Source organism: Leptosomus discolor, chromosome 1, assembly GCF_034619465.1.
Source record: "Leptosomus discolor isolate bLepDis1 chromosome 1, bLepDis1.hap2, whole genome shotgun sequence".
Lineage (NCBI taxonomy): Eukaryota > Metazoa > Chordata > Aves > Leptosomiformes > Leptosomidae > Leptosomus > Leptosomus discolor.
Window position 1 is genome coordinate 163323041 of NC_141391.1, and position 19535 is coordinate 163342575.

The 19535-nt window shown below is 38.8% G+C and overlaps 1 protein-coding gene across 3 annotated transcripts in view; it reads left to right on the top strand.

The window, feature by feature from the left end:
- Positions 1 to 312: 312 nt before the first annotated feature.
- EP300 (EP300 lysine acetyltransferase) overlaps positions 313 to 19535 on the top strand; it is a 63488-nt gene continuing 44265 nt past the window's right edge. For all 3 annotated transcript variants that reach the window (XM_086479890.1, XM_086479883.1, XM_086479898.1), the window contains exons 1-2: positions 313 to 461; positions 14737 to 15395. In XM_086479890.1, the coding sequence (XP_086336016.1) occupies positions 368 to 461; positions 14737 to 15395 (753 nt within the window). In that variant the 5' untranslated portion in view covers positions 313 to 367. The remainder of the gene's footprint in view (positions 462 to 14736; positions 15396 to 19535) is intronic.

The following is a 19535-nucleotide window of genomic DNA, read 5'->3' on the forward strand; positions in this document are numbered from 1 at the left end:
ACCAAACCCACCAGCCTCTTTTTTTATTTTTTTAATTTTTTTTTTTTTTTTGGCGGGGGCTTTACCTGCTCTTCCCATCTTCGCTCAGCCTTTTCGCCTTGGAAGAGGCCTCTTTCCTCCCCCCCCCCCCCCCCCCCCCCCCCGCCCCGACCCAGCTCCCACCTTCTCTCCGCTGCCGCCCTCCCGGAGCCCGAGGGGCAGAAAAAGGGGAACTTGGCCCCCCCTCCTCCGGCCAGATCCTCCTCGCTCGCTCTCGGCCTTATTGTTGTTCTTCAGCTGACTCGGGGTCCCAGAAGAAGGTGAAGATTTTGGGGTTCACCCCCTACCGTCTCTCCGCTCTGAGTGATTGTCTAAAAAAGAATTAAAAATGGCCGAGAATGTGGTGGAGCCGGGCCCGCCTTCAGCCAAGCGGCCTAAACTCTCCTCACCGGCGCTCTCCGTGTCCGCCAGCGACGGCACAGGTCAGTCTCGGGGGCCCGGGCCCTCCTCACCTCTCGGTGCCGCATTTATGCCCTTTTCTCCCCTCTTCTGCCTAAATCTCCTCCTGCCTTCTGCTGCTGTTAACTCGTGCCTGCCGTCGTCCTTTCTGTCTGTCTGTTTCTCCCGTTTTCGCTCCGTTGGAACCTATTGGCGTTAATGGCACAGGGAGGGTGTTGGGATGTTTCTGCCCTTCTGGTTTTTTGGAAGTGATTGAAAGCAAAGCTGTTCAGTTTATTGTGCTTTTGATCAACTGTAGATAAGACTTAACAGTGTGTCATTTTCGGGGCTTTCGCAGTAGTAGTTATTACTGAGCTCTTTGCTAAGCATACACCTTTAACTCCAGTTGCAGAAATACGAAATAGTGCTAAAGGTGATGCTTTTGTACACTTTATTGTTGAATTGTGCGTGTACGTTCGTACACACGAATGTGTCGACTTATATTGCATATGAAAGGGCTTTTTTACAGCTGGGTTGGAAACGAGATTTATTTCTCTACTATTTTCCTTTTCTTTTTTCTTCTTACATGCAGTCTGCTTATTTGATTTACTTTTAGCAATCCTTCTTGCTCTTCCTTGCAGAATGATATATAAAAACTGCTTTTCTGATTCAAATAGACTGTCGACTTTAGGAAAAAACAGCTAAACCCAAAATACATATCCCAGGCTTGGGGCGTAAGGTGTATCGAGACTCTTAGCTACTTAGAAATGAAATGTTATTTCACCTTATTTGCATTAAGAATCAATATGGAGTGTAGTTCATCTTGCATCTCCCATTTCTTTGCTGCGAGACCAAAATGTCTGAAATTCCTCTGTAGACTTAAGGGCTGTGAAGATAAAGGGGCTTCTCTGCAGTCCTGCAGAGGTCTTGGGTGATGCTGCGCAGGCAAGCTAGAGGTTGGAAATGTTAGGTCCCAATCCTTAGCAAATATGAGCTGGTTTGTACTGGGAGGGAGGGAGGGAGTAACAAAGGGCTGTTCAGCTTTTTAATGCTTCTTGTGAAGCCGATGAGTATTTGCTGTCATTTTGCTATGAGAGAACTTGGTTACCTGTCCAACAGGAGTTTCTTTGAACTCACTTTAGATCTTCTTAGTGTATGGGATATGGAGGAGGCCTCCTCCTGCCAGAGTTTGGTGAGCAGTGGCATTTCTGAAGCCACTGGTGGTCTTGTTCAATGCAGTTAACAGCTGGCAAGAAAAAGGGAGAGTTGTTAGCTTGTGGGGCTTTTTTTGTTGTTGTTTGGTTTTTTTTTTTTTAAAAATTGACAGTAAACAGAAGATTTTAGTAGCTGGTTTTTAGTACAGCAGTGGATGTGATTCTGCTTGGAATAATCTTCAAAATTTTGATTTTTGCCTTCTCAGTTCTTGGTGAATGACATATTAGTTTTGAAAAGTTTGTGTGTAACTTTTAGAGCATGTTAGATACAGGCAATATTCTGTTGTAACTAGAGGACAGAATATTCCTAATATCAACAGGTCTCTGGTAAGAGAGTAGAAGAGTGTTGGAGAAGCTGCCCTTTAGCTAGAGCTAGTTGTTGGGGTTTTTGTGCTAGACTTGGAAACCAGTACTTAATTCAGTAGTAACCGCTTTTAATTTGCCTTGATGGTGTTTATCTTGCTCTGTTTAGAGAGGTGAAATGAAAGTGTATTTTGTGAGTGAAGTCCTGATACTGGAAGAATATGAACGTTAAAGGCATATTTTGATTCAGATGAACACACGTATCTAAGTTAAGACATTTGTGATCAAATAAGGTTTGGACGGTTTGTGAATGTGTTTCAGTTTAACAGGTGCAGATTTTCACATAATACATAGTCTGTTTTAATTGTTAGCTTACTGGGCAGCTTAATAAATGAACCTTCTACAGTTTTGGTGGAACGCTAGGAATTGTTGGACAGTTTCAGTAGTGCACAAATGGGATAATTTTTCTCAAAGTGAGTGAGATTTGTCATCACCTGATAGCTACGCAAAGGTTTATAGTAGTGCAAACACTGTGTATATGCTACATAAAAACTATCAAAGGATTCTTAATCTTCTGGATTTTTTTGTGTTGACAACTTATTACCTAGATTTGGGACAGTTCCACTTTCTGTGTTTTTTGACATGATACCATATCTATTTCTCTAATCAAATAAAATCAAACCTCTTAACCAATAACCACGTTTTGAGAGTTATTTTTTTTCATTTGCTGCTTGAGAGACTGCAGTTTTTTTGGTCCCACTTTTGCTGTTGTGGGAAACTGCTTTGAAATTTACGTTTTTTAACCCATCTGCTCCTTAAATTTACTTTGAAACAGTGCAGGCAGTTTTCATTAAGTAAGTTCCACTTATAGAATCTGCTGCATTGTCCCCACTCCTTAGTTAATTATAGAAAATAAATAACATGGTGCTTATGTACTTACTCAAGCACTCTTTTTAAAACTATTAGATTCACAGCATCATTATAGAGGGGAAAGGAGAAAGGTAAGAAACTTGCACTGTTGATGAAACTTTTTCCAGCGCATGTGCATAGTGGATCTTTCAGTGTGTTTCTTTTGCTGTTAACTTTTTGACTCGTTTCTTAATCTGAAATACTGTTTTAGCTTGTTAGATACTTAAAACCAATGACTGACTCTAGTTAACTTGTTCCCAAACTTGCAAATGTTAAGCATATTTATGTTGAAGAGTAAGTTGAGTCTCTGATTCACTCGTGGTTCTGCTGTAGACCTGGATGATGCTGATATTCTGGGCTTGGAATGTGCTAAACTCAAATGCTGGTGGTTTTCTTCTGGGAAAAAAAAAAAAGTCAGCAAAGGTTGTCCTAATTTATCGTGATTTATCGGCAGCAGCCAAATGTAGCTGCGTTTCCCACTTTTGTTGCAGTGCTGCATCTCCTGACTTAAGTCTTAAATGGTTTGTGTATTCTCTGCTTAGAAGTTGCTTTCCCATGGAACGTACTTGTATTAGTGTAGTTTTGGGTTGTTTAATGAATGCTGATTCCTTCTCTAGGAGGTAAGACTAACATAGGCTTACAGGGAAACTGAAATGTTTGTAGCATGCTTTATAATAAACATTCTTAAGTAATTTAGGAAGTCTTGGTATTGGTCAGTGTCGTGTAGTATATCAGAATTTTTGAATGGTCTCAATTTTTTTCTTAAATGCTGTGTTGTTCTAGAATAGTTTCAGGAGCAGGACTGTGTGAATTCCCTTAAACTGCCAGAGGTTTTTCTGCAACTTTTTTTCCTATTTAAATGTTAAATTTGTTGTGAAGAAGAATGGTAATTATACATGTATCTCATCCAGATGTTAGGTTTTCTAAGGGCCATTACAACTCTACAGTGGGGTCACCTTTTCTTGGTACAGTATCCTTAGTATGGTATGCGAGTGTGATGCTCTGCTAGCACAGCTCTTCTGTACTAGCATGGTTACATTGACATAAGTACTTTACCAGTGCAGCTCATTCTGTTTACCTTTCCTTACTGGTAGAAACACTGTTGTGATCTGTTGCACATAGTCTTAACAAGACTTTCTTAAACATTGTATTAGCAAACTGGTGTACACCAGTCTATTTTTTTTTTTTTCCCCCCCACTATAACAGAATAATTTGAGTCCATCCTGAAGAGTTCTCTGCTTGAGTAAATGAGTCGAAGTCTTTTATAAAGATGCATTTTTAAGTGGATGGCTTAAACCAGTGATTTTTTTTTTTTAGTTTGGCTTTTTTGTTTGTGAACCTCTCAGTTTTTCCTGCAGTAATGCAGGTGCACTGAAACTGCCACGTACAGATTTCTAGGTGGTATATTCAGGAAGGGAGAGTTTAATCATGGTTTACAGCCCCCCCTCCCCCCTTAGAAATAACCTGTTTGCAGTGAACTACGAAAGCTTTTCAGGCTCTGGATTCAGCCCTGCTGTGTTTCGTCAAGGAATGAAAATGGAGTATCTCGGCTGCAGCGCGGTTGTATGGTATCATGTCTTTGGGTTGCTAGATTTGAAAATAGGATTTTTAAGTGCTTCTGGCTTGCTGTAACATTGGAAGTGTACAATTGGTTGGCACGTGTGTTTATATCAGAGATCAGTGTATGTATTTGTGGTACGTACCTTAACATCCTTCAGCTTACTATATCCAAAACTCGTGTTTTTCTGAGTAACAGCACATCTTCAGTCTCCCTCTCACTACCCATCTTTTGTGAAGTTCGTATGTTCATTTTTTTTTCAGGAACTGCTCCTGACCTTTAAAACTTCACTCTCTCTTACATCAAAGGTCTAAGACTTGTAATGAAACTTCTCGCGTGGACTACTGCAATTTTGACTGATACTCATCTTTCATTTGTTCCAAATGTATCAGGATGTTTCTTTGCTTGAAATGAATCATATTAATCTTGTCTTACTGCCTCTTCCAGAGGCGTATGCACAGTTTTCAATTCTGTTTTCAGACAGTTGTGTTTTTTTTCCCTAGTGTTTATATATGCTACTTTTAAAATTAAATACTTCTCACAAATCTGGTTTCTGGCTAATGTTTAAGACTAAGTCATTAGCTACAGCCATCAGTTAAACATTTTTATCCATCCTTGTTGAAAGTCACCTTTTTTTTTTGCTGTTTTTTCCAAGTATTAGTCGTTAAGAGATGAGACATGCCTTAAAATATGGCTTGATGGATGGCATATGCTGCAATTTGAGTATTGCAGTGTTGGATGGTTGCGTGGCAAAAATGGGCATCTTTGCCTTGTAGTTAAGTACGTTCTTGAAATAACTGCATTAGGAATAAATTTAAGAGAATTTAAGTCTGCAAGATTTTCTTTAAAAAGTAAACTGATCTTTCATGTGGTACTTAGTAACCTTTTAAAGAAAATCTTGCAGACTTTTGCACCCCATGAATTTCCAAACTGCTGTATCTCTGCTTTTTTTTTTTTCCCCCTTTTCACCAAATGGATTGTGTGTGTGTGACATAGGTATGTACTTTTTCTGAGCAGTGTTAGAGAGGGTACCTAACTTTTTAAAAAAGAAATGGCGACTATAACACAAGGCTCACACATATTGTGATGTAAAAATGAATCTTGAGGACTTACAAATAAAAAAACCTTTGAGGCTAGAAAGCTAGTTTACAGTTGGAATTTAAAAATACAGATTCAGAAGTTTGATATTGCAGGGAAAACCTTTGTTGCTGAACTTGGGAATTTAAATCCTAGATGGAAAAAAAAACTTACGAATTTTTGCATCTTGCCCCTCACAGTCCCAGAGCAGGGTTTGGATTTAGTCTAGAAGGTTGCGGTTTATCTGGGAAGGGTCTTACTGGACTCCAGGGTTTAGTGTATGTTTTTAGAGGATATGGGTTTCATGAGGTAGTAGGGGTGAACACTGAACTTCTACTGTAGGGATTCTGGTTTCTTGTACCTTTACGACTTGGAGAAAATGACTTTATTATTAGATTTTAATTTTGTACGATTTAATGTGTATTTCTTGCATGTTCTCTGTAGGGTGCGTGATTATCTCCAGTGTGTCACCTCAGTGCCTTGCTTATCTCTGTTAGCAGGAGCAGCCTTTCAGTGCTTGTTCCAACAATATAGTGATACTACTTTAACCTTTCTCATCACCCGAACTAGTGCCCCCTCTGAGAGGGCTTGGCCAAAAGTCATTTAGATTTATTGTTTGACAAATGGAGTAATTTTGCTGTGTAGATTTCACTGACAGATAAACAATGCACACCTGTCTCCAAGGATTTGGCTTTTCTGTCTTTACTTGAAGTGTAGCAGCAGGCTGAAGTAAAATACATCTGTCTCTGCATATGGTTGTATGCACTGACAAAAAAAAAAAAAACCTTCTGTGGTTACATTGAATTTGTAGAACTTCAAGTAGAACTTGAACTAGGGCAATTCACAGAAATCCTCTCTCTGAGCAGTAAGTGACGTACCTGACAACATGACTTTGTTCTCTTCCCAAACAGCAATAAGTTTCCTTAGAATGGATTGGCATCTGAATGTATTCAAAGTTCTCTTAAAAACTTGGCATGGTATATTCTTCTTCAAGCACACATTTCTTCCAAAACTTTTTGAAGAAAATCAGGAGGAGTGTTGAATTCTGATGAACTCAAATTATAGTAACTTGTGGTTTAGTTGACAGTGTCAGGTGTGTTGACAGGAACAGCAAGGGGATGAAATCATGGTCCAAACTAGCATTTTCATTAAAAAGTGCGAATTAGGTACAGGACCTTCAAAACCAGTGCAGGTTATTTTCTTTTACTGGTGGTTGTGAAATGGAGTAGAGGAAGATTTTGCCTTTTTTCCATTTGATGGTGCAAAACACCTCTGTACTGCACCTCTTGTTGCATCTCCGTAAGAGTTTTGAACTGTATCTGTTTGCTTGCAGAATTATGATTTAATGATTCTTGCTTTGTAGAACTCCCAAATGCAAGTGAATGGATGATCTCTCTTACAACATATCCTTACTGTGCTCCTGAACTAAAATAATCTTATTCTCAGTTTTTTTTCTTTTTTAGAATTCTATTCAAAAGTAAAATTCTGGCAAAATGCTGGTGTATGGCTTGCTCAGTACAAATTCTGCTGAAGCTAAACTGCCTTTTATGTGTTGCTGAATATAATTTCAGGAGCTCTTGGGAATTACTTATTCAAGATAAAGTAGTCCGATCTGCTGACTTCTGGTTTTTGTTCACTTGGTTTTGGCTTGGGTTTTTTTTTTCGTACATAAATTCAGCGTTGCTTTTTAGATTTACTCAGGAGTAATGTTGAATGAAATCAAGTCAGTAATACTCAGAAAACGGACTTGACTTTTTGGTAATTGTATATGCGGATTGCATCATTTCAAAGTTGTCGTTAACCTGACAATGAAGTGAACTTTATTATTTCTTGAAACTTGTTTGTAATAGCTTCTAAAATGAAACTGATTCGATGCATTTGTGCACATATGGGTGTTGCCTTCCTATCTGCATGTACACATTTTTTGCCCACCAGTACAGCAGACCAGCAAGGCGTCTCTAACTTTCCAGACTTGTATGCACGATGCGCCACAATTTACCAGACTCCCAGCTGAAATGCCATCCTTACTACTTAACGATACCACAGACCAACAGTAGGTAACTTAAGGTGGTCTTATGGGAATTTCAGTGGCATACACAGGATAGTCTTGAGAATAAGAATACTAATTTGGGGACTTTTCACTGAAGTTAAAGGTAGCCCAATGAAATTTATGCAAATAGGAACATGTTCACAAGGAAATTACTGTGTGACCAGCATTTTGGAATTAAAATGTCAAAACTTAATCTTATTTGGGTCATCGGTGGTGGCAAAACTAGTACCTTTGCATTGTCTTAGGTAACAGTGTGAATAGGCAGGTACACAAACAACAGTCTCTGAAATTCCCACTAAAGTAATATTAAATCATTAACCATACCCTATCTTAATTCTTGCAGCCAGTCTTTTCCATATGATGACATCAACCAGATATCTACTAAAATTGGCATTTTGGTCGTTATTAGTTTGGGACAAGTATGACTTAAACTTGCAGATTGAGACTTCGAAAAATTGACTTTTTTTCCTTAAGCAAGAGTTTATACGTTTGACAATGTATTTCAATAGGAATTAGGACAGCTTAAAAAAACCCAAGAGAATGAGGTCCTAATTTTAGGACTTCCATAGAAGTTGAACGATAAGTTGTTACTTCTTTAGAACGATTTTTTTCTTTGCTTACATTTGTAAAATACTTATGTTTATACTTGCTTGTTACAACTAATAATGAAATCATGGACTTTGACCAACAAACACTTGGTTGTTTTTAAAAAAAAATCTGTGCCTGAAGTTGTGTGCTACTGTGGTGTGCTGTTCTGTGCCTTTGTATTTGCTGTCTTCCAGGGTTTTGAGTATGTCCTTTTTAGATGTGTTTTCTGCTTGTGGTGTTTGCAGTCTTACTTCAAATTACCAAGTTTCTCGATGTAGTGAAAAAATTCAGGTCTTTTCTGGATTAGCAGGGAAGGAAGGAGGCAGTGCTTCCCCAGTTTCTTGCAGGGAACAGAATCCATGTCAAAGTCTAATGCTGAAGACTTTGTTACCCAAATAGCATAATGCAGAACAAGAATTCTCAGTTGCTGTTGTGTAAGTGACAGTGAAGATCTCTGCATCATACTTCTGCTTTGGGGGTGAGTGATGATTAGGTTTATATAGGGACTGATGTCCTAGGATGTTGGAAGCAGTAGTTGCCGTGATGAATCCAGATGATGTTTTAGGCTGATGTTGATTTTTTTTGCCCCTTTGTTTTGTATCAGGTTAGTTGAATAATTTAAATTAACTCTACATTTTCATTAGTAAACCAGTTAAAAACAGTTTGGCAGAGTTTGTGTTACCATTGGGTAATTGTGGCTTCATAGAGGATCTACATGAAAAGCCTTCTCCTTAATGGACTTCAATGGTAAGAATAAATCTGATCTCCAAAATGCTGTATAGCGAAGTTCTCCCACACCCACCTGGTAGAAATCTTAGAGGTTTTGTCTCTTTCTTAGACGTGGGTTCCCCCCCACCCCCCATAAAACAGTCTGAACATGTCTAGCTTAATTTTCTGCCATTGCAGAGACCTTGGGAATTGGTGGCTTTGTTTATTAGCTCTTTGTTTCATGTGTGTGCTTTGCTTTTGCTTCTGCATTTTCAGGGATACCTGAGAATTGTCCTGTGAGAATCTGTCTCCTTATTTTGTTCTGCCTTTTTTATTTTTGCATTTTGTGTTCTGGCTTTTTTTTAATGGCACTTCAGACAACACATTTTAGGGCCTTGATTGCAAGCTTGAATGGCTGGTTTCTCTGCAATATTGGTTGTATGCTCTGGGCATTTTCTGTGTTACATCTAGGGCCTGTTCGATTCCTGGATAGCTTTCATGTCGCCATGCAGGGAAGATACTGACCTCAGCAGCTTATTGTTATTCTTTGTCTGAAAGCACAGCAAAGGTATCATGTTTTCTGTGTAGTCCAACATCATCTGTGGCTCCTGTCAAGCCTGTCACATGCATGCTTTGTATTCAGTGTCCTGTGTTAAGCCTCGTCCACTTGTTTCATTGTGAACCTAAATACTGTGATATAATTTGATTCACTGATAGGTTTCTGGAGCCCAGAAACATTTGTGCAAAAAGGTGATTGTTCAGCAGCTTTCTAATTTGATATGTCTGTGTTCAGAATATAATATAATAAATGGGATGCAGGGCCGGGAACTGTAAAGTCTCTTACCTCTGTAAGATCAGCAACAAGGTAAGCACTGGAGTAAGTCATTGTCTTACATACAGAGTTCTTCAGGCAGAGTTCAGACATGATGCTATTTCTTCAGATACACCAGCTCTTCTTTGAGACTGAATGCTTGAGTGTCTTGAGTCTGAGGATACAGTACACATGAGAGTAAAGAGTTCTTGCTGTTTTGTAGCATGTGGGCAAGTTCTTAGAAAACTGCTATTATTCACTACAGTATATTTGCTAGAACCAGATAATCTCCATATTGATAGGAGTGCCTGTTTTATTCTGAAAGGTGAATAGAGGTCTGTTGTCTTGATCCAGAAATGAGAAAACGACTGAATCACGACTGTAGGCTGGAAAGCATGCACAAGAAACTAGCATGTGCCACTTGAACCCACATTTCAGTTTCTTTGCAAAGTAGTTGGTTTGGGTGTATTTCCTTGTGTTGTAAGCATTGACAGAAATCTCTGCCTTGCCTTGCATGGTTTGAGAGCTGTACCTCACTGGTGCTGCCAGGTGCTCTTGCAGTAAAACTTGCTTGAAATAAATACTTTGTAACTCATTTGAAAATTGATCATTTGATAAGGCACGGATGTCTTATTGACTTAAGGACTTTGATCGCACTCTCTGAATCTGTAGTAGTTTAAAGTCCATTTTGGTGCCAGGTGGGTTTCCAACCTGGGCCGGCAGCTTCCTCGCATCTTGCGGATCAGACACTGTCAAAAGCAGACTTCTTTAGAAGTAGCATCCAGAACTAAGAAAATAATCTGTAGTATGCGACATAAGTTAGCACACTGACTTTTGAAGTTGCTTTCTCACAGTTTAGGGTGCAGTTCATATTACTTAATCCAGTCTAACTGGACTGCTATTGAACGAAATGGACGTGCTCCATCTGCTGTCTTTTCTGACCCACTTTCTCACTACAGATCTAATGTAGCCAGGGAAGTCGGGCCAGTGTCTTGATTCTACAAAAAAGACTTGCTTAAATGTTCAGTAGAGGTACAGTTCCTAAAAGGAATTACTGTATGCCTTTGCATGTTGACACTACCTCAGGTTAAGACTTCCCGATTACCTACGTAGGCATTGTTTTGTGGAGGTGCTTTCCTTCCCTTTCCTTTGAATCTTAGGTGGCAGTAGCAGCCTGTTCTATATCTCCTTGTTGTCTATGGAAAGAAATGCACTAATAATGCTGTAAATAATGTAATGTGGAATCACTCTGTGCCCCTCTGTTGAGATCAAGATTTAGCTCTACCACTCGCGTATTGCAGGATGTCTTTGAGCTCTTAGGCCAGATGCTGTCTGTTCTGTTACATCCCAATTTTTCTGTGTCTGATTATACCCTAAGATCTCTAGGGATTGTGAATCAGGTAGACAAACCTTTGCAAGACTAACCTGCCTCCTTCACCTTCCCGTCAGCCTTGTTTTTGTTAGTGAGAAATCCTTGCACGTATCTGTAATGAAGCAGATTGCAGGGCTAGCAGTGGACTCTGTGGACTGGGAAGTCAGTCAGTTCTCTGGATATTTATCACCATTGTCTTAAGCTATGCCTTTGGCTCTTGTGTGAGTGTACATGCTGTTATTTTCACATAGTCCATGAGCTGTCTGGCCCAGTTTTTGGATTGGTCATAGGTAGAACTCTCTACCTTGGGTTTTTAGGATACATAATATGTGTAAAAGACCGTGAAATGGGTTGCAACTGTTGCTGGGTAGACAGAAAGTCTTACTGATCTTTATGGTCTGTTGAGACTGTGTTTCAGTCCTGTGTCTGAAAACTTCTGCCTCTTAGCAGTTGACTAAAAATTCGATGTTTATAGTTGACCATACAATTGAAACTTTTTCTAGGTTTGGTGTTTATGTACTGGCTGAAGAAGACTTTGAAGTTTTGGGGTTGGAAAAGACTTACCAAAAGAGAAAACTCACCAGAATGTTGCATTGTTGCTATTTGCTACTTGCTATTTTAGCTTGTAGCTGATTGTATTCTTTTATGATGAATCTTCTGTTGTGTATTCTCTAGGATTAAAAGTCTTACCAAGTTAGCCTTATATGGCAAAAACAGTTTACATTTTTTGATGTAAAGAACTAATGCAATTGGGATTATCTTAACCATGTAGGTTTTTGGTCTCTTTTTTTTTTTTTTTTTTTTTTTTTTTTTTTTTTTTTTTAAATGTAGCTGTTGAATTGTTGTGTTTTGAGACACTAATGTAACAAGTTAAAAATGCTTTGGGGTTTTGTGACATTTTTCTTCCTGTTCGCGGGAGGCATAGAATGACCAGACCAAGGAGCTCAGGTAGCTTGTACCTGAATACTGCAGTTGGATATGAGTGAGTAAGCCTCCGATTTATGAGGAGGGGGAAATTCCAAAAATAATAAGGTCTTCAGAAAAGTAAATTAATATTTTCTTGTGAAGAAAGACGAGCAAATATTTATCTCAAAACAAGAATTGTACTGCCCCTTTGCAGTGTTATGTCTAAAATGATCTGAATGGGTCTTTCTGAGAAAATATTCTGTGGTGATTTGAAAAACAAAATAGCTCTTCATGTTTAGACCTTTACTGATCACTTTTCAGGTGGTTTTGTGAAAGGCTTAGGGCACAATAGTCTGATCTCAAGAAAGGTTAACTGTGGATTTTTGTTTTGGGACTCTCCCTATCCTGGAAGCTGTGTCTGTTCAAGGGCAGTTCTTTCCCCAGCTATAGTCAGTCGCACAACTGGCCTTTGAGCTGTGTGGGCATCTTTGCCTTCGCGGCTGTTTCCCATTTTGCAGGTGGGAGGTTGCTGTGTGCTGCCATTACGGTTATGTTGTAGGTACAGGGTTTGTGCTGGCTCCTGTTCTTCCCAGACACTTAACTTTTCATTTTCAGTTTTGTTTGTTCATCATTAAGGAGAATTTTTTTCTGGACAGCAGACTAACTTGTGAATTACTGATCGTATTTTTTTTACTCCTTCCTCACTCAGAAGCTGTTTGGTACTAGCCAGAGTGTTTTCTAGATCAAGACCTTCAACGTTTGCCTGTTAAAGGCATCCTGACAGGCATCTTAAAATGCCTGTTGAAGCTGCTTTAAACTCTCATATACTTTTTGGATTGCCTTCTGCATTTTCTTGATTTCCCCTCTAATTTGAGGGTCTCTTCTACTGCTACTCTTCCCGTGTTTGTCAATATTTAACTCTTAAGCTAACCACCAATCATTATAAGATTTTTGGGGGAGGAGGGTGTGTTTTGAGGTAAGTCTGCTGATGCAAAACTTTAAATGCATCATTTTAAAAGGAGGAGCACTTGGACAAAGCTTTATTCTTCCGATTCTTCCTTCAGTTCTGAATCTTCAATAATACCAGTCATGCTGAAGAATACCAGCGATGAAAATGAAAGATCAGTCCTTAGTATGTGTTGCAAAGCATAACTTTTAGTACAAGATTTATGTTCGTGAAGAACGGTCTAACTGATTTTAATAGCTTAAAACATAGTTCTTTAGCGGAAACTTTCATTCTGTCTCTGGTGCTTTGCAGTAATGCAGAATATATAAATGGAGTTATAAAATCTCCTCTGTTGTGGTATACCTTCATTCTTGCCAACCTCATACCATATTTTTAGAAATCTGAAGTCATGATCTTATCTGTGATAACAGTTGTGAAGTTGTAGAAACTCCGCTAGTGCTGGAGTTTGGCTGTTTGAGCATGGTATCGTGTGAAACATTTTGAACAGATTTCTAATGCTGATGAGCTTTTTTTGACCTGTGTGCTGTTTAACTGTAATCTTTTTTTCATTAATATTTGGATGAAGCCATCTTGCCAGCCTCCCCAGAATTCAATGTAATTGACGTTTCCTTTTAAATGCAGTTGCAGTTGCTGAGATAATGAATAGTATTTTAGGTCATTGCCTAGATCTGAAGTTGTTGAAAATGCAGTGCAGTACCTCCTACAGATCATCTGTGAAATGACCTTCCTGGCAGAATTGATGCTGAAATGTTCCAATAGTTAAAATGAAAAAAAAAAACCCACGCTTTTTTACTAGGTTTTCTCAGATTCCAAATACTAATGCTTATGGCCTAGTTATGCATAGCTATGTCACACAGTGGCTCAACTTTAGCCATAAATTTTCTAGGTTATTTTTGTTTTAACTGCCATAGATTAAAAATACAGATCAAGGTGCATGTTGCTTTGCAGACATAAGAACTTCCTACTTTATCTTAAGCAAATTGATTCTGGGTACTGTGTAATATTCTTGTGCCTATATATCCCAAATAGTAATCTTTCTCCACTCTGTTACCTGGGGGATAGCTTTGCATGGGCTCTTGAGATGTGAATTTGATCTTTCATCCTAGTGTTTTTTCATGGCTTCATGGCCAGGAGGGCTACTTTGATTTCTGACAGTGTTCTTTGTGGGAAGGTACTGGCTGTCCAGTGAAGTTCAATGGAATTTTGCAATTCTGTGCTGGGAATGACTATATGTGGAAGATTTAAATTAAAAAACCCCAAAACACCTCAAAACACACAACAACAACAAAAAAAATCCCCAACACCAAACACCCCCCCCCCCCGAAACCCCACAACCAAACTTGTATATATTATTTTATAAATAGTAAACATTTTTTTGAAACTATATTAGTTAAGTCTGTTCTAAAAGTGACAGAGCGCAGTGAAAGTTAAAGACAGTGCTTTCCCATCAACATTTTAGTTCTTTGTAATAATTGTTGTCTAATTTCACTGTCTAACTCTGTGGGTTTTTTTTTTTAAATACAGGTGTTTTTCTCTCCTTCCTTATCAAATTTCCTAAGTTGAGGGATCATAGTCCAAGATACCCGGTAATTTTCAACACAAAGTGTTGTGGGAGAGTGAAGTAGAATGGTCTTCTCTAGTTTAATTCCTAAACTATATAGAGTCTACTTCTATCATGACAAATTGGATGGTTTTCAATAACGACCAATACGGGAATTTTGCTGGAACATAGAAAGTGAAGTTATGCTCGTTACTCGGAAAAGAAAAAAAAAAAAGAAAGAAACTAAGGAACAAGATTTTTCTTTAAGACTCTACTGATTGCTCTGACCTCATATAAAATTGGTTTTGTTTTTCAGATTTTGGATCACTCTTTGATCTGGAACATGACTTGCCAGATGAACTGATCAGCTCCACAGAACTGGGACTCACCAATGGTGGTGACATTAATCAGCTGCAGACCAGCCTTGGCCTGGCACAAGATGCTGCCTCTAAACACAAGCAGCTGTCTGAACTTTTACGGGCTGGTAGCTCCCCAAATCTCAATATGGGGGTTGGTGGCCCTGGCCAGGGCATGGCCAGCCAAACCCAACAAAACAGTCCTGGAATGGGAATGTTAAACAGCATGGTGAAAAGCCCCATGGCACAGGCTGGGTTGACTTCGCCCAATATGGCAATGGGTGCAAGTGGACCAAACCAGGGTCCTTCAGCCCAGTCCACAGCAGGAATGATGCCAACAGTAAACAGTCCAGTTAACCAGCCTGGCATGGGAATGAACACAGGGATGAATGCTGGCATGAATCCTGGGATGTTGGCAGCAGGCAACGGACAGGGGATGATGCAGGGACAAGTCATGAACGGTTCAATTGGAGCAGGCAGAGGGCGACCTAATATGCCATACCCAAACCCAGGAATGGGTAGCGCTGGTAACTTGTTGGCTGAGACACTGCAACAAGGCTCTCCGCAGATGGGAGGACAGGCTGGACTGAGAGGGCCACAGCCAGGAGCCATGAACAAGGTAAGACAAACTAAACTTGACTTTATTAACCTTCCTTCTTGCCGTTGACTTTGTTTTGTAAGATTTATTCCTCTGCTGTATGGGTTCTGTAGAATAAGATTATTTTCTTTTAAGAGTTTATATGCCGTTAAAGTGGAATTTCTGGCAGACATGGGAGGTGAAAATTGAGTCTTGCACAACAAGCAAGACTACTGCTAGATTAAAAAGTCTATTTTAGAAATGTTGTGGCGGTGTAGATTATCAGCAACACTGAAAAGTAACTTGATTGTATTTTGTTCTGTCTTATGCTTTGTATACAAATACAAAATGTATTTTCCCATCTAATGTGATGCTGGTATTACTAGTGTGATGGGGATCCATCAGGATGTTTACCTGTTGTGGTGCTTTTTTTCTGTGTGACACTTAATGAGAGTATTTGTTGTCTCAGGTCAGCTGAGTGTTTCTGCTGTAGCAGATGCTAAGGGGCACATACAGGTTTGAATGGACTGATACACTGCATGTGCCAAGACGTATGTTTGCCTTGTTAAGAAATAAGCATTTGAGTTAATGGTGGAGAATGAATGCTTGCATAAACACCTGAAGACAAATGTTGGGTTCTTAAAAGACTGTTAATCCAAATCGATTCTAGTTTCAAAATTTAGAAAGGCTTTGTCTATAGGAGAGTAAACGAGAAAGCTGAAAACTATGGGTTGTTTTTACAGTGGAGAAGGAAATAGATGTGCTTTTAGGAGGCTGGTAGAAAGTTGTCATGAGTTGCTGAAAAGACGAGAGAAGATCTAGTTGTTTAAGTGACAAGGAGCTGTCTAAATTTAACTTTTTTCATGCACAATTAGCTTTTTTTAGAGTGAAGAGCCACTTGAGTATTTCTTAAGTTTTCAGTGTTTTGATCAAAAGCCTAGAAAATACTTAAATGTTTCCTTTGTGTTTCTTGGCTGATGAGGGGAAAGTTTTTTCCAAGCTGCTTTGCGATACCTGAACAGAACTCTCTTGGAATGCCTAAAGTCAGTCTGCTTGGAGGGCTTGAAATGATAAGTAACATAGTCTATAAATGCATTTGAAACGTAAATGAAAATTACGTTGTCTATTAATGGTTTTGCTATGCTTCAGTGTATCAAGTAAAATGATTTTAGTGTCTCGTGAATGTTAGTAATGGTGAAGTTCTTTGACCATAGCTGTTTGCTTAAGCTCAGTGTGCTGCTAACAATGCTTCTGAGATATATAGGTGTATATATACACACATATATCTAGTAATGAGTTGATTTTTTTTTTTTTGTGGTCTGGTCACTTCAGATATTTTTGCCTGATAGGAAAGTTGTTGCAGAGCTTGGTTGCTACAGTAGAAAATTTGTATGCAGTTTACAGTAGAAAGAAATATGTAACTACTTAGAATTATTGTTGTATTGGTATTATATAATGTCTTAGCTGTTATTCCTTGGCTGTTAAAAAAAAAAAAATTTGATCTTCAGAAAGCTGTATTCAGAGGTCAAAAATTGACATATTGGGTATTTGGATGAAATGCAACTACTTCATCCTTAATTATCAGACCTAAAGTAGGGTTATGCACTATAATAAACTCCTTTATCTAGGAGAAGTAAAGAAAGGATACAAAATCAAGCTTTTGGCTGATATAGTCCAAAATCAAATTGTCTTACTCGCTTAAATTCTGAAATGTGCTGTAAATACAAACTATGAATATTTTGTGCTTTTGGGAATATTCAGGCCAAATACCTTCTGTTTTTTAGTTCATAGTCCCAGGCTGGTTAAAAATACTTAAGAGTTCTTTAATTGCTGCTAAAAAATCTTGAGACTTTTAGTGTATGTACGGTGGGTATAGCCCTCGTGAAAGAATTGAAACTGCCAGATGAGAAAGAACAGTCTGAAATGGAGGCTGAAATTCCAGAATGTCTTCAGTTGGTTTGGTTGTTGGCAGGAAGCCTGTTTCACTTCATGCGGTGGAGTTAGCAGAATCTGACAACAGTAATGTCTGACCATTTTATCTATTCACCCATCTGCTTTTGTTTTTTCCCACCTACAAATTTTCAAAAAGTAGATGAAAACAGAGGACCCGAAGCAGTTGTTTTTTAAAAAGCAGGTTTTTAATTGGTAAATTTAGCATTGTGATGCTGTTAATGTGGGTGTTTGTGTAATAACTTCCGTAAGTTTCCTTTATTGCTACAAAAAAAGTGCATTATCCAGGAGCTGTCCTTCAGTAGGAGAAAAAAAATAGACCAGACACTTTGGTTGTGTCCAACTTTGTCATGTTAGCTTGCTAAAGTCTGCCCTTTTAGGTGATGGGAGGGTTGCCTCTTGAGTTCTCTCTCAGTAAAACAGAGGTGCGTTGTCTGCAATGGTTTGTACAGAGGAATAGCATAGGCTTCCTATGTTGTTAACTAATTGGAAGGGAGGATATTATGCTCCTCTAACAGTAACGATGAGCTCCAAGTGTCTAGTCAATTTGGAAAGCAAAACTGGTTACGTTTCTGCTTTGTTCTGTTATCCTGTAGAGTTACCAAAGCATTTTCTTCCTCTCCTCCCAAAATATCGGCTATCAGTAGAGTAGAACGCTTGCTTTACATATTAGCCGTGGACTTCCCAGCTTTTCTAGTTGTCCATGTTGCTTTTTAGGACTCAACCCCAAATATCAATGTACATGACTGATTTGGGGTCACCTGGTGTACATAAACCTGTACTTGGCATAATTTGCCATTTACATTCTGTGTGGTCTAATGTTGTCATTTTATGTATGGTGTAAGCAGTCGTTGACATACAAAGAAACAATTCTGTCTGTGTGCCATCTCTGGGCCAGTTGCATGGCAGGCTATGTTGAGGAACCAATCCAGGCTTGAAACTCACATGAGGTTTAATTGGAATTGTTTTTCTGGTCCAGTTTATACTCCTCAGTTGGAAAGCTAGTGCTGATATTAGGGAGGGGACATATTAAAGGAGTTGATATTGCCAGTCAGAGCAGGGTGTGGACCTGTTGCTTTGGTAACAGTACCAGCTTAAAAATGCCTGTAAAAGTCTGGCCTTAAAGTTAGTTAGAAGTTTGGAGGGGAAAGGAATTGTAACAAGTTTTGCTTTCTTGAATAGCTTTTTGTTTTCTATGTGCTTGGTTGCATGCAAGTTAGGAGGACGACAGACATGCCTATTACTCTTAAAATACAGTTTTGGAAATTGTTTGTAATGCTTTGATTCTTTCAGTGTTTAAGCATTTTTTGGGCCTTTTGTTTTACTAGATAGTTCTACAGCTTTGGTTAGTTTAGAAGTAAACAGATAGCAAAGTCAAGCTCTATAGTAAGTTAAGAACAAATTCAAGTTTCCTGTTTTGGACTGTTCTTTGTTTGGAATTCTATCTGGTTAAAACCTTCAGGTGTACCACTGGATTCTGTCAGGAGTGCCCAGTTACAGTCTTATTGTCCAGCCTCTTACCAAGGGCGGAGGGTATTTTGCATGTAAGTTGGTGTGTGCATTTCTGTGAGAGCAGTGCTGTATCGCAAAGTGACTAAGTTCACCTGGCCTTCAGGTCGTTTAGATTTCCCCTCCCACTGATTCAAGAAATGTTCTGTTACTCAGGTGATGAAATGGATGTGAAGACGGTTCAGATTAGTAGGGTCTACCTCTGCTATATGAGTATTTCACTCACATGTGAAATTACTTGAAATGTTTAGAGTTTCAGTAGTAATGCTTTGTCATTTGGCTTACTGTTTGAGTATATACAGAGTTCTCTTCTATTATAATGGATACACTTGGTTTTATCAGTTTAACCTGTGTTAAGAAGAATCAATGGCAATATTTTACAAAGACAAATGTAGTTCTTCAGAATCTCCATAACTTCTTTAAGTAAAACAATAAGAAATTTCAGAATAATAAAGTCCTGCTCAAAGTTGCAGAGAGATTGAAGGTAATGTCACTCTCAAGTCGTAAAATTAGGTAAAATAAAAGCGTTTCGTGTTCCTTAGTGTTTGCATATTCAGTGTCACATTTTAAGAAGATCAGTGTTCTTGATTGCGTTGCTATTTTCAATAGCTAATTCAACAGGTAAATGTATCCATACGATTTAGGCTCTGGTACCAAGTGTACCATGTGATCAAGTACTAATCCATTAAAAGTGTAGTTGCAAGTTCCAGTCCTTTTCTTTTT